This window comes from Cinclus cinclus, chromosome 5, assembly GCF_963662255.1.
Source record: "Cinclus cinclus chromosome 5, bCinCin1.1, whole genome shotgun sequence".
Lineage (NCBI taxonomy): Eukaryota > Metazoa > Chordata > Aves > Passeriformes > Cinclidae > Cinclus > Cinclus cinclus.
This window is the reverse complement of record NC_085050.1, coordinates 46,665,170-46,689,270: the sequence shown is the minus strand read 5'-3', so window position 1 is coordinate 46,689,270 and position 24,101 is coordinate 46,665,170. Positions and strand designations below refer to the sequence as shown.

The window sequence follows — 24,101 nt, the reverse complement described above, 5'->3', positions numbered from 1 at the left end:
AGGGAAGGAGGATGGGGACTCTCATCACGACCCCTCGGGCACACTCCACTTTCCACTGTCCCGGTGTGGGTGGAAAAGAGATGGCATCCACAGGAGGAACAATCCTGGACGCTTGGAAATGGGCTGTCTCTAGCTGGCATGGTGCAGGTACCTACGCTGGATCCCATCCTACCTGGAAGAGCCTCAGGCATATCCTTGCCAGAGGCTGCTTTGAGAATTATTGGTGAACCACAGCCTGTGTGGTCACCTCTTGTCCCAGGTGTTCCTGGTGCTGTTCCTCGTGCTGTCCTGGGCACTACTTTCTCATGTCCCATTCCAGCCCATGCAGGGAGGCTGAACGGAGCCTCCTCCTGCCCTCCTGCCCTCCTGCCCTCCTGCCCTCCTGCCCTGTGCAGTGGGGAGAGGAGCAATTGGCCAGGGCATTTGGGGCAGCCCAGACCACCAGGTTTTAGCCTTGGTGACCCAAGGCCTGGGAAAGCTGCCGATTTTAGGAACTCTCTAAACACAGATTCTAGTTTAGAAAGGAGATATTATTTATTCTGCTCGGGATGCAGGTGGAGGTTTGACAAATCAAACACACCATGGGGTAACAAGTTACATCTTTGATACTGTAAAATTTACATGACCCCGCCTGTCTAATGCATTGTCCTCATCTATAATGCATATTTATTTGTATAACGTACTCTTACGAGATGCTTGAAATACAAAGTTCTTCATTAAGCAACTTCCATTGTAGAAAATACCAGACGACATCAGTTACGTTTACAAAAAGGTGACAAGATTCAGCCTGGGGACAGATGATTCAGCCTGGGGACAGATAATTCAGCTTCAAGACATCAGAATGGGCAGGAGGTGGCACCTGCCTTCCACCCCGGCACAGGGATGATGCAGCGAACCCGGGTTGTGGCTCTGCACGTCCGCACAGCGGCCCCACTCGGGCATCCCCACATTTCCGGCGCTGCGCTGCGCTCCGGACGGAAGCCCCGGTCCAGGGCGCAGGGGTCGGATGTCCCAGGCCGGGCGCTCCGCAAGGCTCCAGGTGGGGGCGCTCACCGGCACGAGTGCTCCCCCGTCCCTCCCGTGCCGTTGGTTCCGTCCCGGCGTGGTACGTCCCGGGCGGAGGTATCGCGGGTGGCTCGCGCAGGTCTCGCGCGAGCACCGATCTCGTATAATCTCGCGGGAGTGCGCGCGTTCTTCCCTTTCCGCGGCGCGGGCCGGACGATGGCGGTCGGGAAGAACAAGCGTCTCACCAAGGGCGGCAAGAAAGGCGCCAAGAAGAAAGTGTGAGGGCCACCGGGGCAGGGGCGGGCGGTGCCCGGGTGTGCCGGGCGGGGCACCGCGGCGGCGGGATGCTTGGGATGGGGGGCGGATGGCGGCGGCGGCCCGGCCGGAGCAGGGCCAATGCTGTCATGGCGTCGGCGGGCGTGGGCGCGGCGGGTGTTTGGAGAGGAAGGTCTTACTGCAGCCCGGTGTGATCTGAGAAAGTCGTTCAAAAAAATCTTCATTTCATTTAAGGGTCGATCCTTTCTCCAAGAAGGACTGGTACGATGTCAAAGCACCGGCTATGTTCAATATCCGAAACATCGGGAAGACGCTTGTCACCAGAACTCAAGGAACTAGTGAGTAGTTGGGATCGGTGCAGTACAGGGGATTGTGTTTGCTCAATGTGCTAGCTCCAAGCGGTTGAAGAACTTCTTAGGTAAAAAACTGCTGAAAATTTGTTTTTTCTTGTACTGTTACGAGTTTGAAAGCTAAAAGAGTAGATTTTTTTTTTTTTAGTTGACCGAGTTGTTTGAATAAATGAGCTTAGCTGCAGGGATGTTCGTACGCTGGGCCTTTATTTGCACAAGAATGCCAAACCGTGGAAGGAAGGACCTGAAGTTTCTAATTAGCTCTTCTTGTGGTAACCTGGCAAGTTGGGAAAAGTTCAAGAAGTAAGCAGTAGCTCTAATTGTCACAGGGGAGATGGGGGACAGTGCCACAGGAGACCTTAGTCCTAATAAGATAACGACCAGCACATCAAGACACTGAAATATCTGAAATTCAAAAGTTTTGGGTAAACATTAGAGCCAGAACTGCTGACTTAATGTAAGCACTGATGTATCACTGGAGGGTAAATTCGGTTTTATATGACCTGGCACACCTTAGGAAGAGGAGCCCTCTATTACAAAGCAGAAGTGTCTGGATAGAGCTAATCTGTTTTTGGAAGCTTAGCCATGTAGAATGGCTAAATTGCTTTATGATGGTCTGCTAGTCGCTCTCAAAGTTATCATCAAAGGATGATAAGATTGTTACTTTGAACTGCAACATGTGAAACACAAAATGAGGGTCACCGCCAAAGGAAGCCTGAGCCGGCCAGTGTTGTTAAAATGGTTTCTCGTTGGAGGAGGAGCTGTGAAATGATTGTACTGGGCTGTTCATTGCTGCTTCATTTCTGCTGAGCATTTGTGGCTTTTTCTGTTTAGTTTTCTCATTACTGTTTATAATTTCAAATACTTTGTAACCCCTTAATGCTTAAAAAAAAAATTACTACATGTGGTAGAATCCGCTGTATGCTGCTGTTCACATTCCACACTTGATGCTATTACCTTAAAATAATTCCTCCCAAAGGGAGGAATTTCCGGCCTTGCTGTGTGGCTCTGTGATCGCCATTAAAAAACATTAGAGAACAGGATTCCAGTGGGAATTCAGTATCTGACTTGAAGAATGTGCTTCTAATATTAATCTAAGGTGTTTTATTCTGTTCATCACACAGAAATTGCCTCTGATGGGCTGAAGGGCCGTGTATTTGAAGTGAGCCTGGCTGATCTGCAGAATGATGAGGTTGCTTTTCGCAAATTTAAACTGATCACTGAGGATGTTCAGGGCAAAAATTGTCTGACAAACTTCCACGGGATGGACCTCACACGGGACAAAATGTGCTCCATGGTCAAAAAATGGCAGGTGTGTAAGAAACAAGGTCTGCATCTCTGCTGTTGACTTCAGGGAGGGAGGGAAGCGCTCATGCTGGGCAAAGCCATATTTGGACTGTCATCAGCGTTAGACTTTTGGGTGAGTGGGGCTAAGCAGCTGTCTGCTGTGTGAGTGGTAAGTGTTCAGTGCTTCCTCCTCCAGACAATGATTGAAGCTCACGTGGATGTCAAAACTACAGATGGTTATCTGCTGCGCCTCTTCTGTGTGGGCTTCACCAAGAAGCGCAATAACCAAATCCGCAAGACCTCCTATGCCCAGCACCAGCAGGTCCGGCAGATCCGCAAGAAAATGATGGAAATCATGACCCGGGAGGTGCAGACCAATGACCTGAAGGAAGTTGTCAATAAGCTGTAAGCTTTCGCTGTGTTCTTTTTCTCCCTTACAGTTTAAATCGTTGTTTGGGGGTTAGTTGTTGCTGAGTGCCTGGGGAGTGCTGGTGCAACCCAAACTGTCAAGAGACCAGGCAAGGAACTGCTAGTGTAGTAAAGCCAATCGCCCTTTTCTGCAAATGGCTTATCTTAGTGTCTGCATCCTGTCTGACCTCAATCCACTGTCATATTTGCATAAATGTAAAATCACTCTTCCAGAAAATTTGTGGTTCACATTTCTACAGACTACAGTTGTAATTCTGATCTGTTGGGGCTGTGAATGCTCTGAGTTCTTCTGATACAAGAGTTTTTCAAAGTGCGCTGATTGCTTCCAAAAGTTCGCAGGTTTGCTCTCAAAATGAACATGCTTGCAATGCATTCCTCCTAACATTGCAGGGGAGATGTCTTAGAATCTAAATGTACTTGAAGAAAATTGTCAGTGATGGTGTAAAGTTTTGTAGAATATTTTGTATTCTTGAGGATTTTTTTAAGCCTGTGTTGCTGCTGCAGAAGCAGGCAGTTTTTAGCATTGTTGTGCTCTATCATTTCTCAGGATCCCAGATAGCATTGGCAAGGACATCGAGAAGGCCTGTCAGTCCATTTACCCTCTGCACGATGTCTATGTCCGCAAGGTGAAGATGCTCAAGAAGCCCAAGTTTGAATGTAAGTTTTTTACTGCAGACATTTGAAGGAGGGTGTGGAAAGGAGTTACTTCAAGTGTGTTTGCTTTTGGATAAAAATGTTACAGCGTCAATGAGCTTAAGTAGTTGTAGAAGGGAAACCGTGTGTCTTTGTCCCCTTGTGTGTCTTCCAGGATTGAAAGCCAAGCAGTGAGTGTGAAGTTTGGAGCTTCTTGTATTCTCACCTGGAACTGCTGCTGAATGTTTAAAAGCTTTGCTTTGGGAATGAATGATGACAAAATGTTTCGGTCCCACATGATGTGGAATGATTCCATTTCCCTTTTTACTGACATTCCCGTGAAATGCAGCAGCAGTAGTTGTGTCCAAATCCTTTTAGAAAAAGGTGTCATTTGTAGTTTCATTACATAGCTTTGTTTCACTGCTGTTTCTTGTCTGACTGCCACTGCAGTAGTATCTGTGTGCATGAGCTGTGTGCAATGGACTTAGTCCTACCTATAAAAGATGTTCTGGTGGTTTCATTTGTGTATGATGAGTAATTGAGTAATTTAAAACTGTTTAAACATCCATCTCTCACTGTTTCTGTCACTCCTTTTTAGTGGGCAAGCTGATGGAGCTGCATGGTGAAGGTGGTGGTGCTGGAAAGCCCTGTGGGGATGAGGCAGGCACTAAGGTAGAGCGAGCTGATGGATATGAGCCGCCCGTACAAGAGTCTGTGTGAAAGTAAAAATTGGTGGAAAATAAAAGGTTTTAAAATACAGAACTAATGCTTGGTTGCCTGTATTGTTTCTGGACAATATTGGGTACTGGATGTGTGGATGAGTTTTCAATAAGGAAAACCTACGGCATTGGTTTAAAAAAAAAAAGTAGTCATGTACATATTCTCCACTTGTGTTGTGGAGATGGGTGGAAGAAGGTGAGTTGTCCTTTTTGTGGATTCTCTGTGTTGGTTTTACCCAGTAATTTTAGTCCTCACCAAAAAAAAAAAAAAATCGTGTATGTGTGTGCAGAGGTTGTATTGGTGATAGGTGTCTCAAAGAGTACAGGGAAGGCAGAAATTGGACAGGGAAACCAATGTCAGAATTTGGTATTACTGGGAAGTCTTACAATCAGATTACTTGCTTGAGAATAACGTGCCTATGTTTAAATTTCTTGGTAATTTAATATAACCTCTCATGGGATAAGTGTGGTCTCTGGTGGTCAGAAAGTGTTTGAAGGTGTTAAAAGGTGCAGTTATGATGGAAGCAGTGTTAATTTTGAGCAGTGCAGAAATCCAGAATGTGCTTGAGCAGTAGAGTTGGGTGCTGGATTTTAACCTGTCAGAACTGAGGGATGACTGATCATGGAGAACCTGTGGATCATCTGGGAAAAATCCTGTAAAAAGGCAATGTTGTGTGTTCTAGAAACAAAGCACTTAAAATGTTTCACTGAGTAATTTTAAGATGGTTTTCCATTATCTAACAGCATTTTTTGTTTATTTTTAAACTTACATTGGCTTAAAAATGGCAATGTTTTTTCTGGCTAAAATGAGTTTTGTGTGCTATCAATGTATTTTGTTTAGAATAGGACAGCAAACCTAAACTTAGTCCTATTAAGTTGTTGGTAAGTTAGTGATTTAAAACCTGGGAGCAAAATGCAGAGTTACACTGAGAGTGGTGGCTCTTGTAATTGGTTGTCACAGAGCTTAGGACAAGAAATAAATGAAAGTAATGAAAATGTTACTGTTCCAACAAAGCTAGTGGGGGAAAGGAAAAGGGGCCCTACTACCCATGAAGGCTATACCATTCCCTGTCAGGGATTTTCACTTTTCCCTAGTTGACAGTTATGGTTTGGACCAACTAATAAGCAAAATGAGAAGAACAGTTTTGCACTTACTTCAGAATTCTGCAGATGATGTGATTTTTGTCTTGCGAAGTTAACACTTGATATGTTCTGGTTTTTCCTTTTTGTGTACTGGAAGGAAGAGTAGTGAGTGCTCGACACTCAGAACCTTGGAACAAGGGGAAGGAATCATGCTGCTTTGCTCTTCCCATCTGTACTGCTGAGGCAGCTGTCACCTGCCTCTAGGAATCCCAGTCAGCCACATTTTGGAAGCTGTAGGTTTTCTTATATGCATATCTGAGGACTGTATGTTGCCATATGACTGTATGTTGACTGTATGTTGAAAGAACAAAACCTTGGGGTGCTTTCAGGCTTTTAAATGTGTTGTTTGGAACAGTGCATTGCCGTGTAGGTGTTCTGGGTAAATATAGGCTTTGTAATGTGACCTCAGGTGGGGGAAAAGCCGGAAGGAAAATACCATGCATCCTCTGTATTCCCTCAACAAATACCAGCTGAAAAATAATGGAGTATGAAAGCACTACTCACCACAGCACACCTGAATTACGTGCAGGATCAGCCTATGTCTTCCTCACAACGTTGTAGCGAGAACCACAGTATGTGTGATAGCCTGTGGTGACAGCTACTTGCTGCAGGTAGCAAAATGCTATAGGTTCTGTAGGCAGTGAGTGTAAGGTATACCCAAGTTCAAACGCTTGAAAAACCTGTTAAAATCATCCAGATTCTCTGAGGGGTTTGGACTACTTCTCTGGGGGTGAGGTACTACTTTGCTGCTGCACTACTAAATATATAATCAGAATCATATCCCTAAAACTGTCAAATGGAAAGCTCAGTATGACAATTAAAATGCCCTCATGACTTAATTACAAAAATTTTATTGGTTAAATACATTCTTAATTTACATAGGTACCATAGCAAACTTACTGGACTTAACAAAGTATTATTTAGGACACTGCTCACACTGTACACAACAAAGACATTTTCCTGAAGATATTTCCGGAAGATGGGTCAAACAAAATACTTAAATAAGTGAGACTGTTATTCTAATGCATGGAGATCTAGCTGAATTTCAAGATTACAGCTGAAATTTGCTACTACATTGCAGTTAAGATTTGCACTCCACCTCATTCTCGCCTTTTTTGTACACCTCAGGAATTTTATGTTGTTATCTGTATGTGGTCTCACAGTGGTGTTGGGCATTGCCTTAGGAAAATCCTGTCCTGTAAAAGCCGAGTATCTCCCTCGCTTCAGCATTCATTTCAGCTGCCTGCAGACATGCAAACAGTCCTTAGATGGCACTCGGTGCTCTGAGTAGAAGGACTTGCTGTTGCTAGTGCCCTGCCCCACAGGGAGGAGATTACAGACAGCAGAGTGGTCTTGTCAATGAACAGAACTGACTAAACATTCAGTGAAGTTACAAAAAAAACTGGTCAAGACACCGTTATAAAAATGGGAAGGAGTAAATTGGAGAAAAAAAAAATCAGTTCTACTTTTGAAACTTGTATCAAAATCTTAGGAAACTGCCAGTAAACATCATACGCTTCAGCTTCACCTCCCCTCCCCCCCCCCACCGTGTGTATGTCTTTAAAGGACCTGGCTATTCCTTGGATTTTTCTAGGAGATGACTGTTTTTTTGGAATGAACAAGAACCTTTAGAATGTCCTAACAGGAAAACTTGGGAGAGTGGGAAGGATGGTCCTTCGCTGTGGACTTCCATGTGATTGCACAGTTCTGGACAAGCTTGCTGGGGCGGCTAAGATTGAGTAACAGCTGTACCCATTGTGTTTCCAACCTTCCAGAACAGCACATAATTCAGCATTTTGTTTATCATGTTAATCCCTCAGCTCATTAAAACTTTGTGTGATCTTCATCGCCTGGTTGTGTGACCCAGTATTGTACATGAGCACAACAGAACACAAAGCGGGAGGGTGGTGTCTGTCTTAGAAGTTCTATGGCTTAGTAGTGACTGTTGAGTGAATGGTCCCTCAGGCTTGCTTCAGGTGAGCTCCAGTCTCCCACTGGGACTGGCTACCCCTTCCTTGTTGGGGAGAGGCCTGCAGTTCTGGCTATGCCTATTCATGCCTGCTGTGATGATAACCAGAGCACAGTGCACAAGAGGGCAGGGAGACACTCCCCAGCCTGCTTAGGCCTCAGTTCAGGTGCACCCGAATCTTCCACAGCAGCAGGCAGTTGTTGCTGTGGTGCTCAGAGCTCATACCAGTGAAGTTGGCAGCAGGGATGTGACTAAGTCAAAACTATCTCAAGGTCCATCACGATGATTCTGGTTTCCAGTCTCCATCCACCTCCAACTGTTGGCCCTTCTGCAACCTGAAATGCCAAGCCCATGAAAAAAGGTCTTGTTGAAAGTATCTTGATACCCAGTGACCTGCAGCTCTCTGGAGCAGTGACTCATCAGCCTTTTTGTGATACAGGGATGGAATACTGGCAGCAGTGAAAGAAGCAACTGCAGCATAATTTCTTCTATTCCAGTCTGATGGAATTCGCAGTTAATCAGGATTCTGTTTAACTGTTCTGTCAGAAGCCAAGTGTTACAAAAAGGAACGGACTACTGTAAGTTCCTGTAATGTGGAAGTACCTCAATCACATCCATCTTGGTCAGTCAAGGTACGCTCCTGCTTTTTACCAAGTGCCTTGGTTAGAGCTGCTTGGAGTAACCTCTTGCCAGGCATGTTTTCCTTAGGGCCTCAACAGACCATTTATAGGGATGCTTAGTATATTTGGTTTGTGGGGACGAACTGGAAACTGCTGAAAACTAAACCTAAGACTGTATAATATACTTCATGTTAAGGATAGGAATAGTGTGGAAGTATGTTCCAGTCCTTGAGTGACAAATAAAATGTAGACTGAATGAACACTGGCTTTCCACTTCCATGAGGGGAGGGGCAAATAGTTGGAATAATGCAGATACTTCATGGCTGGAATCTGAGAAAGCTCAATAAACGCTTGCTAACTTCAGCTAGGAAAGAAGGGTATGATGGTGCTGAAAGAACAGTGGGCAGTAGGAAAAACTAAACCTGTACTTGCAAAGTATTTTGGGGAAAATGAAGAAGGTCTAAGATGATTCATATTAATTTAAACTATTCATTAAAAGGCAAAAATCCATAAAAAATTGACTTCTGTGATCTTGCTGTATGAGCAGCTTGGGCTAAGAATAAAAGGATACTATACAAGGATTTATATCTCCATTTCCCCCTCTTACTAGTATTAGATTTGATCCTTTTCTACTATGAAATACCAGTTATTTTTCTTATCCTCTAAGTCATAAAACAAGTGGATTCTATTGCTAATGTGGAACTCAAGCAGTAATGAAACCTGAATATCAAACTTCATCTATATAATGAGTGCTATAATTATGTAATAAAACTTTTTAAAGTTTGGATCTTAAGTTCAAAGAAGGCCAAAGCAGTTTATGTTATGCATGTTATTTATCATGCATCTTTGTGCATGACAAATGTAATACCAGAGAGTAAACATACTAGAATGCTATCTAAGTTAAAATGGTGTTGTACCACAGTATTTGCCTAGTTGGACATGGCTAAAAAGCCAGCTTGTTTTGGTCTCTGAGCAATTCATGAAACATGACTACAAACTCCATCATAAAACATTCAAATTTTCTTATCTGACTTCAAGATACTACTGTGACTGTATAAGAAAAAGTAGTGCAAAACACTGATAGTCAACACTCATTGACTTCTTTGCTGTGCCTTTAGGGTAGAAAATATTCTCTCCCACATGAAGGGCATGTACAAAGGCAACACTTCATGGTGTTTTTAAGATCTGAACAAAATTCTTGGGAAATATCCCAGACTTTCCTAGTATCTCTCCACTCATCCAGTCCTCGTCTACAGATTCCAGCTCTGTTATCATGTCACCTGCCTGTAAGAGAAGAAGTAATGTGAGTCAGTACAGCTTACTGTGTTATGTTCCTGAGCAATGTTAATGCATGCAGAGCTGATCCTATTTAGAAGCAATTAGTATCAAAGAGAAGAGGAATAGGGTCTGGCCAGTCTCTTCTCTTCTTATGTCTCTCGGAGATTGTTTGCCAAAACCAGCTAAAGCTTCTCTTAGGCTAAATACTTGTCTATGCTGAAAAATCACTACTTTTGGAGGGACAGAAGAGCACTGCTAGGTAACTTCTCAAATTGCTTTGGTTATCCAGGTATGTTAACAGCTGGCTCATGGGCCCCCTGCTTAACTCTTTATTCTTGTGTGTTTCTAGGGTTTGTTTTCTTAAAACACTGGATTTCTTTTTTTATTTTAATTTAATCCCAGTATTTTCTACCACCACTTGGAAACTTTCCCAAAGGAAAAGCAATCTAAGAGCTCAGTATGGCCATTTAAATTGCAGCTCCTGTGTCTGGTCCTGGTTCTTATTCTCACTGTGTCCTATGCCACACCCTTCTATTCCCCTTTTCTGTTTTAAAGAATCATCTATCCTTTTAGCATTGTGAGCTGCTAATGCTGAAACTATTTTGCTAGTTTTAGAAGAGAAAATACTATGCGTTTCAGCTCCTGTGAAATCTACTGTTCTTAGAAGTTTGCTTTACCTAAGTCATGACTTTGAATATCAAGGGCACTTTGTTTCTTGTTCATGCTTAATATGATCTGGGCATCCAGCATGTATTTAATTTTTCCCCTTGTTCCTGCAGCAACTCTGTATTGCGTTGCCAGTTCAAGATTTTGCTGTACTAGGTTTCCATTAGAGACCTGGCTGCTGTAGTATTGTCACTCTCACCATTACTTCCTTCTCAAAATCTTCTTTCTAGTCTACAGAGAGTCTCTTTTAACCATATCAACCAGTTAGGAACTGAATCTACTGCAAAACAAGGTTTATCTTGTTATGTTAACTAGATCACAAAAGCCAAGAATTCTGCAACTCCTGATCTCTTTTCAGCATTTTTAATGAAGATTTTTGCAGATAGGAAACAGGATAAGGGAAAAAATGTTTTTTAGAGAGACCACTTATCAAATGTGTTAACATCTACGCATATCAATATCTATGTGCTTAATCCTTCTTGTCTAAAGCCTATGGATGAACACTGGATGAACCTTATTTTTTAACACTCCTTAGAAGCATGAGACCTCTTGGAAATTGGTCTAAGAGAGGTACTTACTTTGAAGGAAAGCTCATCTTCATTTTCTCCATGAAAAGCATAAAGTGCTTTGGCTTTTCCTTTCTTCCCTCCTCCAGGCTGTGACAGCTCTACCCTGGCTACAGGACATGGACAAGAGAAGTTACTTACATTGGAGTGAAATAAATCTGTTTCTGGAGATGTTTCCTGTCATTCTAATGTTTTTTCCCTGCTATTGTGCTACAGGTTGTCCAAATGTTATTGCTACTGCTGTAACAAATTCAATGTCCTTCCTCCTGGAATAAAAACCTCTACTGCCACCAGTTCATTTTATAGTATTAAACAGTCTTACAGTTCTGCTTCTAAGCAAACTAAATTTAAAACTCACTTAACTTGAACTTCCCAATGGTGATACACAATAAATACCGACTTTCCTTCTTTCTGCTCTAAGACGAAGCAGCATCAATACTCCTGAATTATTCCTTAAAGATGTTTCAATGGCCCTGTTTTGCCTGTGCCCAAACCACAATGGAAAACATTCCAGAGCCTCGTAAATTACTTACTGACTAGAATGTTATATTGCCATTATTAGAGAAGTTGTTGTAGAGAAGTTTTGGTTCAAAACTTAAGTTTAGCTTTAGAATACTAAAGACTCTGGTGGTGTGTGACTTGTTGATGCAGCTGATGCCGCTGTGTACTCCCACAGCTGTCATGACTGGCACAACCCAAGGAATAATGAATTGCCATCTAGTAGGAGCACTGTACCTGAGCAGTTCTGAACAAAAACTGCTGGGAAAATCCCTTCCTTTTCATTCAGTCTTCCTCTATACCACTCCAAATCTACTTGTTCCAGTATTTGTATGTAGTCTCCCTTTTTGAAGGATAAATCATCTTTGGTTTCTGCTGTAAAATCATGAAGTGCTTCACACCACTCTACTGAGCATCTGTTGTTCTATTCAAGTTAACAGAAGAGATGCATTAATTTTAGAAGTGTGAATGGAGCCCAAAAACTGATGGGTGCTGCTGAAAGCAGCTGTACAGCACATGAGTGTTTTGACACCCTCCCAATACAATAGTGCTGCTGCAGATGTAGACTAGAATGACATTTCAGCAAGTACCACCACATAATTTCATCTAGGTTCAATAACATTCCTTTTTACCTCTGGTGGCAGGGGAATGGATTAATAAATTCAAAATTAGGTCACTGCAGCAATATTTAAAACAGAGTTAACAAGAATTTCCTTCAGCACAAGGGATAAAAATTTACTAATGTTCATTTGTCAGAAGCTCTGAATACAATCAGCTTAGGCCAAGTGTCGGAATTGAGGCTGTGACAATGCAGCATTGTGTTCTGTGGGAGTGGTGTCAGGTTCTGCAGTTACTCTCACATTATAATACAGTGTCTGTAAATCTATACATAAATTCTGGCCCTTGCCTATGTTTTATTACCTGAGAAAGGGAAGACGAAACCTCCACTTTATTCTTCAGTGCTGTTTCTGGACCTACATAAGTAAAGCACAACTTAAGAATAGGAGCAGTGTCTATTCAGAATGTTACTAATGACAGATTTTAGATATTTGAAGTCATTATTAAGAATAGCTTCTTAAGAAGTCCTACTGTTAATTTTGAGGGGGTATTTTAATCAGTCTTCCCTCTCTTTTTACCTCCTTTCTGCAATCATTGTCCTTTTGGAATTTTTTCCTATATGCTGCCATGCTCTAAAAGATTTTTGCAAACATATTCACACCTGTTCCAGGCAGATCTTCAATTACTTCCACAAAGTTAAAGGGGAAAATTCCAGATGTGCTTCTGAGCTCTCCTTTGGCCCATTCTTCATTTACATATTCTTTCAGGATAATAGTTTCACCTTCTGAAAAACTGAGCTCATCTTTCTGATCGCCAGTATATTCAAATTGTGCTACACATCTTGGACTTCTACACAAACAAAAGAGAAAATTACTTTGCTTTATTATTATCATCCACTTAACAATAAGACAGCATTGTGTGCAATATATGAATTGATATTTTAATTAAAATGATTAAAAAATGCACTGAAGATAGAAGAGGTGGAAAATTGGGGTCCAGCCCTGGTTATTATCTCTGCTTTCTGAGCAGGTTGAGTACAGAGTCTGGAGGAGCCAAATGCAATTCCTGCATCCCAATTGCTGGCTGTTACAGTATTTTGCAAAAGACCCTATTTCCTTTCCAAGCAATAATAAACGCCCTTGTTTCTGGGTCACCTGTCCAATTTCAAATCTTTAGCTATATTCAAGCAAGTGTCCTGATACAGTTTTGTTAAGAGTTTGATTGTTTTTTGAGCTAGCATCTAATTTAGATGTAATCAAACATGGGTGGGGGGTGATTGTTGTATATTTGTCCCAAATACACGGAGGTTTCATAGGAGAAGGTAGTTTTTAACTACTTTAAAATACTTTATTCTGTATAATCCATCCCTGTAATCTTATAGGGGAAATAGTTTACCTATCAAAGAAACAAATATCAATGCATCTAATAAATTTTATATGCTTTGGTACAGCACTGAAAAAAACCTAATTATTTTTCCCCCAACTTAAATCAATTTAATTATTTAAGAAGCTAACAAATTAAATTTAAGAAATTAACCTAAAAATTTTTTTGGTTTATCAGAAATGCCATGCTGGAAAAAAAGGAGTAATAGGCTTAAATTATTTCTATACATTCATAGCACACAAACAAAGAAGCTTGATTCCCACCCCTGTCCCCCACTCAGTATCTTTGCAAGGATGTGTATTCTAGGACAGACCTAGAACTTTGTGTTTCTTCCTTAGCTGCAGAAGCAGCTTTTTAAAATAATATTTTGTTCCTGACAAACCACACTTCACCTAAAGAACAACTGAATGATCCCACTGACACTAGTTGCTCCTGCCTCTGCCTGAATTTGCTTTAATTCCTGAAATGAATGATTATGAAATCCAATAAATATCACTGAAAAATAAATAACATGAAAAACAGTTTCTTGCCCACAAATATTAGTACAAATTGTTTGAAAATCAGAAATGAAAGTGCTGGCAATTAATTTGATTATTTGGTGAGAAATTCAGATTTATTCATACTGCTATACACCTTAAGGACAGACAGACTTCTCTGCTTAAAGTACCTCTATATTCTGTCCTGTTGTATCTTGTTCTTTTACATGAGTAGGAGCCCTACCATGTTCCATCTTGTGAGGACATTGGAAGAAAGCAGCAAATCCGGGAGTGAAGAGAGTAGTGTACAATGCTGCTCAAATTAATTAGATTGGTTCATGGTTTCTGGAACCAGTTTTCATGAAAGTAGGGTTTTAGGCTTTTTTTACCTAAATACGAGTCTTAACAAAACATCATAAACATTCAGGTTTTTAAAACATATAATTTAATTTTTACAATATATTCTGGTTAATAAATTGCTAACCCTATTAACCTCAGTGCAGAGAGCCACTGCTTCAAAGTTAGTATATCTTTTTCATTCCTCGTAAATCAACATGAGAAAGCAAATAAAATTCATCTGACTCACTTGATACATCGTGATGAAGAGGGTATTTTTTTCTTGTTGGATTCTTCTGGAACATCAATCTAATAAGACAATACAATAAATTATATCTTCCATTACAACCTCATGGCAACTAACCACAATAAAATTGAAACTGATTCAAATAATCTGTTTTTCAGATGTGTGACACTCTGTAATTGGCATGTTCTTATATATGACCACATTCATGTAAATTGATGCATGTTTTCTAATTTTTAGATCTTATGCAAACAAGGAGCAGTATTTAATGTTTTGTTTTATGAAGTTGGTTTATTGTTTCTACTTGTGGCATGACTGATTGACAGAATATGTAACTAGATGCTACTACATGTTGAATTTAGATCCCAATTCTCAACTGGTAATTGCTCTCAATTACTTACTAGCACAGTGTACCACAATAGACAGAACTACTGTTTACACTTAGCCCTTCTATGCTTTGGTAGCCAACTGCTCTCCAAACAAAAACACATCTCACAAATCTCACTTGAATCAGAGAAATACAACTTAAAAAATCGATACACATATATCTCAAACAGACAACATTCAAGTCCTTTATTACAGCAGGACTCCAATTGTATTTTTGGCGTAACATGAAGGATGATCTGTGAGATGTACAGGACTATGACCTGAGAGGCCCTGATGAAGATCTTTGGGTTATAGTTCACTATTGTATAAGCCAGTTCCCATAAAATCAACAGGAATGTTTCACTAGCTTTTGTGAAGGACTGGGGGAAATCACAGTGCCTTTTAGGACAAAATGTCTCTGCACTGCTCTTGCTGAAGGAGCTGCTATCTGTGGTGCTCTGAAGGTTCTATGGGAAATCATAACTGTGTATCATTGTCAGGTGTCCAGATCCAAGCTACTACCCAGCTCAATATTGTAAAACAGATTGTGGTGTATTGTACGGAGACCTTGTATCAAGATGAAATCTGACATGAATTAACAGGAGAATTCACTCAAGTATAATTAACCTCATGTACTGCACTCATTTTCCTTTAAAAAAAACCCCAAATTATGAAACAAAATACTTTTGCTCTCAAAGGATAATCATCTTTTACAACTAAAACAGGAATGAATCTTCCTAGCTTTTATGAAGTTGTATCTGTCTGTATTAATGCTGAATTTGACCCCAAATACTCACTCCACTGCTTTAACATAAAACCTCTTCTCCATTAGCTATGAACAGAAGGAAGAGCTTTTAAATGAAATTGCTGGTCTGTGTCAAAGCAGCCAATCAATTTAGCTAACAAATCTTTCTTATGACAGTGAATCAAGCATGGTTCCACTACTACTAACTAGGACTTTAGTTTTTATTCTTCATCACTTCTCAAATCTTAACATTTTTCTCCGATACCACCATTACAAACTAAACAGACACCCTACCCTCTCTGATGTCTACCCAATCTTTGGTATTGCCCATGCAGCAGCAGGGCTCACTCTGGCAGCTGTGCTGGCCCAGGAAGTGTCACCACAGGCACTCCTGTCTTTGGTGCCAAGCCATGAACCTTCCCAGCATCCTGGTTTCACTCTGGCATTTCTCCATGTCCATAAGGCTGGTGTGGACAGCCCAATGCCCTTTCCACTATTACAAAATGGACTTCAGACTCAGACTTGCAATAGGTTTGACCCAGCATTTGATTGCAGGGGACCATAGTGTATTCCTTTTATATTAATTATCATTTGGCTCCAAAAGAGCAGCTGTCTCTTGCCTTCTGCTCACTATCAAGTGTCACATTCAAGAACAGGACTGCTTTAAGCTCCTTATTTCCAACAACACAATCTCCTTGCACTGCGCTAGCACCACCATTTGTGCAGCCACTTAGAAAACCACTTAGGCAAATTGATCCTGTTGGAAAAAATAATATTCTAGGAAATAAAAAAGAAAACATGTTTTTTTGGGGGCAAAGTGCTACTCTGACATAGTTCACTACGTGGCTAAAAATGTGGTGACTCCAGCAAAGTTCAAGGAATGAGAAAATGACTTAAGCTGGGGAAGGCACAAAAGTCAACCATCTTTTACCAAGTGTTGTTTCTGACATGCAGCTGTCAAAAAATAATCTGCTTTGAGGACCCTAAGAAACTGCACATTTCCAAAGAGAATCTGGTAAGGGCAGTAATTTTTCTCACTTGGCTTTAAATTGACAGCAAATTATTCCCCATAACACAAGCTGGTTGTGCCAAATCCAGCATCTTTCTAATACCACACAAACAAGTTGATGAGTCTTCTGTGTGCTGCCAGTGCGGTAAGAGATTATCAAAACATATAATGGAGTTAAACACACAGGAGCCTTAGTAAAATAGAACCAGAAAACAAATGAAACAGGATCTTATGTAGCAATGTATACAAAGCCTACATACAACAACTTTAACAAAGTTGGCAGGAAATATCCCTGTGTGATTCCCACATTTTCCTCTATACCATTCGGTATCTATTTTCTCCAAAAGACAGACAGTGTCTCCAGAATGAAGGTCCAAGTCATCAGCATGCTCTGTAAGACAACATTATTTCAGTTAACAGTCCTTGTCACATTCATTGATTTTCTCTATGTAAAACCTTAATAGAAATAGCACAGACAAAACCAGAATCAGTTTTTAAAAAATCTTAATTTTACCTGATAAATCAATCAGCTTTAAATGAAAGACTGACCCATCTACAGCTAAATCCACTGATTTGAACAATTCTATGTGCAGACCTTGCAGACTGAGCTTCCATACCATTTTAAAGCTCTAATTTCTAAGAAAATTTCAATTTTAAAGTCTTGGAGTAGAACATGCTTCCAGAATATTCACATTTACTTACCTGCAGGAAAATCATGCAGGACTACAGCATGAGGTGCACTTGTGTCAGAAACTTTTGGAGGGTGGTTTGAATCCTGACAACAACAAATAAATCCAAGTAGTTTATAAATCATGGAAGATACTAACAGATTCTCTGTTATGTACTCCTTAATTAATTATCTGACGTTGGACATGGAATTGTTCTGATATTGCTGAAGGAAATGCTTATTGGTCACACAATTATGGATCTGAATTCAGTATGCTTTTTGCAGTGTAAACAAGAATACTTTTCACCAAAATCTACTTTTGAGCCAGTGAAAGGAAGGGAAGGCATGTGCTTTTCCAAGTATAGAAAAATCTCAGCTCTCTCTGTGGGCCAGAAATCTGTAGCACTGATAGCAACACTCATTGCAAGGGCTGTGGACAAATTTTGCACTGGTGCTTGGTACTGTGTGCCAACAGTCACTCTTCCTTGCTCAAGGGAGCACCCAACCCAACTCTCCCACAGCACACTCAGCAGGGACAGCACATATGCCAACAAACATTCCAAGAGGAGCAAGGAAGTTACGATGCCTTTGCTTACATGAAAGTAACACTGAGGGGAGCTGACAGTTTTGTTGTGGCATCTTCATAAAGGGAAATTATATTCAAAATGCTGAGCCACCTCACCTGTCCCACCCAGAATTTTTAGGCTGTACAATGATGACAATGATGGTGTGTGAATTACATTCAAAGTAATTCACTGTGTACAAAAAAAAAACAACACCAACCAAGAAAGCCCAACATAGGTAAAGGTAAGACCACAGTACTATGAGTTACAAGAGACAACAACATACTGCACAGAAATCTATTTCAGCTATGTAGGCTTCTGATAATAGTCAAAAAGGCTGCTCATTGCTATAATTTCCACTAGCTATTGAATATTAATAGGGTAATGCCCTAAAACCAAGTCAGGAACTGTAGAAGCAGAGGGAAGAAAATACTTTCAAGTCCGTATGTCAAAGCCAATTTGCTGATGTATCACGTACAGCACTTCATAAAGTACTTGCTTATCTTTTGCTCAATTCTCAGATATTCAGCCAAGGGACTGATTATTTTCCTATGAGACGGAGGAACTTTACCAGTTTCCTCTCCCTCTTGGCACTCAAAGTAATTACTCTTGCTCTGTTCCATAAGCTGAATGTCCCTGTACTATGAGGCAAATCACCATTACTGGGTTTTGTTTTGGCAGTTGTTTTGTTTTGATTACAGAAATACACTATTACATTTCTCATTGTAACCTCTCAAGACCAAAACATTTGATATTTTACTGCAACAGGAGTCTTGTTCATTGAATAATTAAGCCAGCAGAAAAAAGCACCTTACCTTACAGGACAGTTCTCCCATGTTCCTGGGAAAACAATCTTCCTTGAAAACTTCATGAGGCACAGGTAGCTTGAAGAGAAGCAGAGGCAAATGGGAGAGTGTTTTTCCCTTCTAAGCACCTCAAATTTTCACTGCAAGTGGTAATAGTCAGATGATGGAACTATTCAAACCACCTACTACAGGTAATTAGGAATCCAGTGGAAGAGGACAGGTTCCTTTGGAAGGCCTTCAGAACAGACTGCTGGTGGTATGAACAGCCACTCTGAGAAACTCAGGTGGTATCACCCCCTTTAACAGTATCTTAGACATCTAACTCGTATCACATCATACAGTACAAGATATTCAGAAAGACACTCTGATGCAGAAACATATTTGTAATGGAGGGCACTAGAAAAACACCCTAGGAGGAAGTTGTCATTGACAGTAAGACTTCAGGGCAGGGAATTACTACTGATCTTCTACCGAAAAAAATCTCATACACAAAACTCTAAATGTAAAAGTGAAAGATCAAAAAGGTGGCAACAGAAGGTTTCCACTTTCATGCTGATGGAATGTTGATGCTGTTCATGCTATGGCTGCATGGCTGCTTTTTTTGAAAACAGCACTTGCTCAAGCAGCCACCAGCTCTATCACTGACCAGTTTCAAGTTTCTGGGGAAAAGCCTTCTTGTTTTTATTTGAGGTGTTAATCCATTTTTATTTAAAATTCCCTCGTAACACATACAATACCAAAACCATTTTTATAATGAAAAGGGATGGCATCAATGGGATGAAAATGCAAGATGAGTAATGTTACATTCCTTACTCTCTGCAAGCTTGAATAAGTAAGGTCAACTACTTTAAAAGTTCCAATGCTTCTCCAATTTCCCTAAGCCTTTTGATATGTATGGGTAAACTGATAAACAAATTATTCAGCATCATTTTCCTGAAAGAGAATTCAGAACTGGTGACTGGAAAAAGAATGCCCAAACCCCAAGAACTATGCATTAGAGATATATATATATATAATGTATATATACACATATATATATACACAAAAATACACCACATAGATCTATACTTTACATGTATTTATTGCTTTCTCCAGTATTGCCTTACAGGACTTATTATTTTTTATCTACTAGAATTTTCTAGGGAAGATTATGCTGATAGACACACTTTGAAAGCCACATAATATTAACCTACTTTAGTAGGTTTAACTACCTTTTTTTCTGCTATTTTAACCAGTACTGTATTATAAAAACAATGTACTCAGAATATTTCAGCTCTCACCATGTATTTATTGTAGAGAGGATGACCGGGTTTAGGACGAGGAGGTAATGCTGGGTCTGGACTTTTAAAGACAGCACTTTTTGCTCTCTTGGGTCCCAACTTGAACTTGGTGGTTTTTTTATCAGCAGCTATGTCAGAACTAGATCGCGAAAGAACGTCCTTCTGGGAGGAGGTCTTGGCTGCAGAGAATTTGGGTGGAGGTGGCCTTCCAGGAACACTTTTAGGTGGGGGAGGTCGAGCAGGTATAATTTTTCCATCCACAGGCCTAAAAATTGTGCAAACCATCAGAGAAATATGCATATTAATAAGCCTGCCACCTCATTCTAGAGTGCAGTAAGTGTGCAGTAAGGAAACGAGATTTATGATGACCTGGGCTGTACAGTGTGTAGTATCTGAAGCTTTCCAGGAATACATGAACTCTTCAGATACTGACTGGGATCAGATTATGAAGTCCCCTGACAGATTCTTTCACTATATATTTCCAAGTCTGCTCACCAACAGTCTGCCAGCTTTCTGGAGAGCCCAGTAAATAGGCAATATTTGTTTCAGCAATCCACCCCTAGAAAGAGCTTTCTTTGTAGCTGCTGCAGGATGAAGTTCTGCTATTGGAGAGCTTTTGAGAAAACTGGTCTTTAGGAATCAACCTAGCTCATTTCTTGGGATGTCACTTACCTGAAGTGACTCTGATGAAACACACCACTTTGCACATTGCCATCAATAGCAGAATTTACCATTTTTACGCAACAGATGTCTACTGCACAAAGAAAACACTGCTGAAAATACTTAAGTTCTCTGGCAATGCTGGAGGTCCCACACTCTTATTAGCAGACTGGCAGTTCAGAAACCAAATTCAGAGACTAGCAAGTGACAGTAGTAATATTTACTAGCCATTAATATTACTAGCACTATTACAAAAATACAGTATAGTTTGATTGTTATTGAGATATCTTCAACCAGTTACTGCAAGTTTCTGCTACAACTGTTAATCTTTTTTCATATAATGTAATTCAGCATAATTATTTGCTCACATGCAATTCTCATGGGTCTGCAAAAATTATCAACCCCAAGTGTGCATTGGTGGATCTTTGAAGTACCAGTATAACACATTTTCTGAGTGTCACCCATCACTTGAGAAGATACTAGTGCTCTACTAATGCTCATACTTGAGTATGGAACAATTTTTAAATTAAAAAAAAAAATTCCACTTCTCTTCATCGTCCATCTCTCCCTTTTCTTGGCCTCATCTTAAACTAGGCATTTTTAATATTGATAAAAGGAGATATTCCAAGTTAAAATGTTTTAAATGGGTAAACAGATCAAGCCATACATTTTTAAAGCAACTCAACTAAACAAGAAGATCCTAACAAGCAATCCAGTGAATTATTACTGCTTACTTAAAAAAAACCGAAAAAAAACCCTCTAAAAATCCATTTGAGCAAAAGAGTGAAAAGGCAAAATATTTACTGCAGTTCCAGAGACCCTCATAAGAATCAGGAATGTTATGCTAAATTGAATGTGGGGAAGGAACAAACCAGTAAGGAGCAATAATGAGGTGTTTCCACGTTCTTTCCTGTTAATCAGTACTTATTATTATTGATAGGTTCATTTCAGTAACAGAAAGATTTTCTTGTCCTAACACAACAGAGCAAACTCTTTTGCTTAGACTCACAGATTTATAATGCAAATACTAAGATACCCACAGTGGGCTGGCTAGTCAATGCCAGATCTCCATCCAATGTGTCTCTGGCATTGATGGACACGAGTTAAAGGCTGGTCCATCAACTTTTGCCCTTGCAGGTGTTCTTTCTTTTTGGTTCACAAGAATAAAAAACCCCAAGGTAATTCTGCACCTGCATTTTAGGTCTGAAGTGTATAAACTAGTCAGTGCTTCTGGGTAGCTGCTGGCCCAGCATCTGCCCTTTTCAGCATGGCATCATCCACTACTTCATTCCTTCACCACCCAAACCCCACCACAAGTGCAAGTGCTGTGGGTGAAAAGGTTCAAGATTCAGAAAGGAATGACTGTCAGCAGCCACTGACATTAGCCAAGAAGTCAAATAGCTGCTCTTCCATAATCTCCTTCCTCATACCAGAATGTACAAACAAGTATTCAACAGCTAGCAACTTGGTCCTGCCTATTAATTAGTGAATATAGTGCCCAGCCAAGACTGTTGAGCTACGGCTGGAGTCAGTAGTGTCTAGATTGAGACTAACCATGCAAATTAATTCAGGAAAATCACTTCAAAGTGAGTCTGAAGAACCATACTCGCCTTGGGGGTAGTAGAGGTTCTAGCTGAGGTACTCCACACTGTTCTGAGTGATCCAACTCCTACAACCATTCAAAAGAAAAAAGACATTTCTTTAAGCCTAAGGCAAATAAAAAATCTTGTTTGAGTGATATAATTCTTATATTAAATTATATCCTATGGACATGAAAAACAAGAGTTTCTGGAGGTCTGGGAGTAAAGTAGTAAGTATTATGGTGTGATTCTGCAATTTTCAAATGTTGTTGAACATGGAGGGAAATACGGAGAGTAAATAACCTGATTTATTACCTGAAACACAGCTTAAATTGTGCATTAATTATGACCCAGCCCCTCCTTTCCTACTATATGGCAGTAAGGACTTAAGAGCTAATTTCAAGAGAATCATACATATGTACACTTTCTACAGGAACCTGCATTATCAACTTTGATTTAACTTTGGTACACGGAGCACTCTGAAAAGGCTTAAAGAAGAAAGCAAGGCATTAATGCAACTTGCACAGGACAGTGTCTATTGCAAATAACATTAGCTCCCATTAAAGAAGGTATCTAAATATGTTTGCTAGAGATCTAACAGACAAATCCCAGCTGAATCCAGTGAATCTTGCTTTGGCAAAACTCCTCCAAGCTGCCCATGCTAGCCCTGCCAGAGATTACCACCATACAGCAGTCAGAGAGGAGGACATGTGCCATGTCTGAAGGGCTTAGACCACAGTGATGGATTAACAAGTGACCATCCTTACTGACTCCTGCTGTTTGTTTTCATCCTAGTGCCAGAAAGTACTGCCAGCTCTGCAGAAAAAGCTCAGCTGCTTCTGGAACAGCATCATAAATCAGAGTACTGAACCTGGGTTCAAAAGAACCCTTTCTGAACCAGTACTTCTAAATATGTCTTGTTTACTTAATTAGGTGCTGGAATGTGCTTGAAACTCATAAACAATTTCTGTGATTTTTTTCCCATCTAGAAAACACCCAGATACATTTTGTGACAAAATCTGACTGTTGACTGAGTCCCCAAATTAATGTTCTGATTAAATCACCCTATTAGAAAGAAAACAATCTGCCACTTTCAAATGAGGATGTTATCCTCATATCAAAAATTTTCCTCTTCTGTGTGAAAAGGAAGAAATCTGTGCCAACTACTGTTTATGGTCAACAATTTTTGCTGTTGATGTTTAATCAGTCCCACTGACAAATAACACTAGTTTTAGAAGCACAGTTCTTACCTTTCCAAAGATAGTATTTCAATGTTCCAGTGGATTCAATACAAACTTTCTTTTAAAAACATCCTCTGAAGCTTATCACAATAACCTGGATGACACTGTAAAAGTTTTGGAGTTCCACTGTATAAAATGTCACTTAATGACTTGTTGTGTAAATTATTTTTTTCAGCATTATCCAGAAAAGGTGGACCCCTCTGCACAGCCTTTTCAATTATGACATTTTATTATCCTTTATCTTAATAGCAGAGGTAGCTACAAAGGCATTTGTTGGCAGTGTCCATCCAGTAAGGGCTTTTAATTTGATTTTACCTTTTTACTGCTTTCACAAGATTCTCTGCCATTCTTGCCAATAGAAAACTCAATATTTGGAAATTTTACTGTCATTTTCTAGTTTAATTCCCTTTCGAAAATCTGTGTCAAATGTAATTTAGCTACAACATCTACTGTTACTATGTACATACTCTGGAGCAAGGAGCAGAGCCTTACTTCCCAAAACAGGTGGTTCTACTCAGCAGAAACAACAAGAAGGAAAGAGCTGGAAAAAAAAAGCAAGCTTCATTCTTCTACAGCAGTTTCCTCTGCCTTCAAATTAGCAGAGACACCAAGAGGAGCTGTGTGAGTGAAGCTAAAAAAATACATTTCTGAATCACTTTGACAACATTTCACCATGTAAATCCCACTAGACTTAGAGCCACTTTGCAATGCTTTTGACACGAAGTTGTAGAATATCCTGACCCCAGAT

General features: G+C 40.3%; 2 protein-coding genes and 1 non-coding gene across 3 annotated transcripts in view; 2 read left to right on the top strand and 1 right to left on the bottom strand.

Annotated features, from left to right (window-relative positions):
• Positions 1-1,193: 1,193 nt before the first annotated feature.
• RPS3A (ribosomal protein S3A) lies at positions 1,194-4,742 on the top strand. The gene is made up of 6 exons (XM_062493740.1): positions 1,194-1,283; positions 1,516-1,619; positions 2,756-2,943; positions 3,115-3,323; positions 3,895-4,004; positions 4,579-4,742. The coding sequence occupies exons 1-6, from the start codon at positions 1,222-1,224 to the stop codon at positions 4,698-4,700; spliced, it is 795 nt and encodes a 264-aa protein (XP_062349724.1). The 5' UTR covers positions 1,194-1,221; the 3' UTR covers positions 4,701-4,742.
• Positions 4,246-4,315, top strand: LOC134044757 (small nucleolar RNA SNORD73). Its single transcript, XR_009933266.1, has one exon. It is a non-coding gene; the product is annotated as a small nucleolar RNA SNORD73 (small nucleolar RNA).
• Positions 4,743-9,598: 4,856 nt separating the features above from the next.
• The window catches only part of SH3D19 (SH3 domain containing 19), a 78,141-nt gene continuing 63,638 nt past the window's right edge, over positions 9,599-24,101 (bottom strand). Inside the window, exons 9-19 of the mRNA XM_062493650.1 lie at positions 22,143-22,201; positions 19,873-20,137; positions 18,602-18,670; positions 17,259-17,331; positions 16,817-16,947; positions 14,443-14,501; positions 12,659-12,846; positions 12,361-12,413; positions 11,677-11,863; positions 10,954-11,051; positions 9,599-9,715 (exon numbers count right to left, since the gene is read on the bottom strand). Coding sequence (XP_062349634.1) covers positions 9,599-9,715; positions 10,954-11,051; positions 11,677-11,863; positions 12,361-12,413; positions 12,659-12,846; positions 14,443-14,501; positions 16,817-16,947; positions 17,259-17,331; positions 18,602-18,670; positions 19,873-20,137; positions 22,143-22,201 — 1,299 coding nt within the window. The remainder of the gene's footprint in view (positions 9,716-10,953; positions 11,052-11,676; positions 11,864-12,360; positions 12,414-12,658; positions 12,847-14,442; positions 14,502-16,816; positions 16,948-17,258; positions 17,332-18,601; positions 18,671-19,872; positions 20,138-22,142; positions 22,202-24,101) is intronic.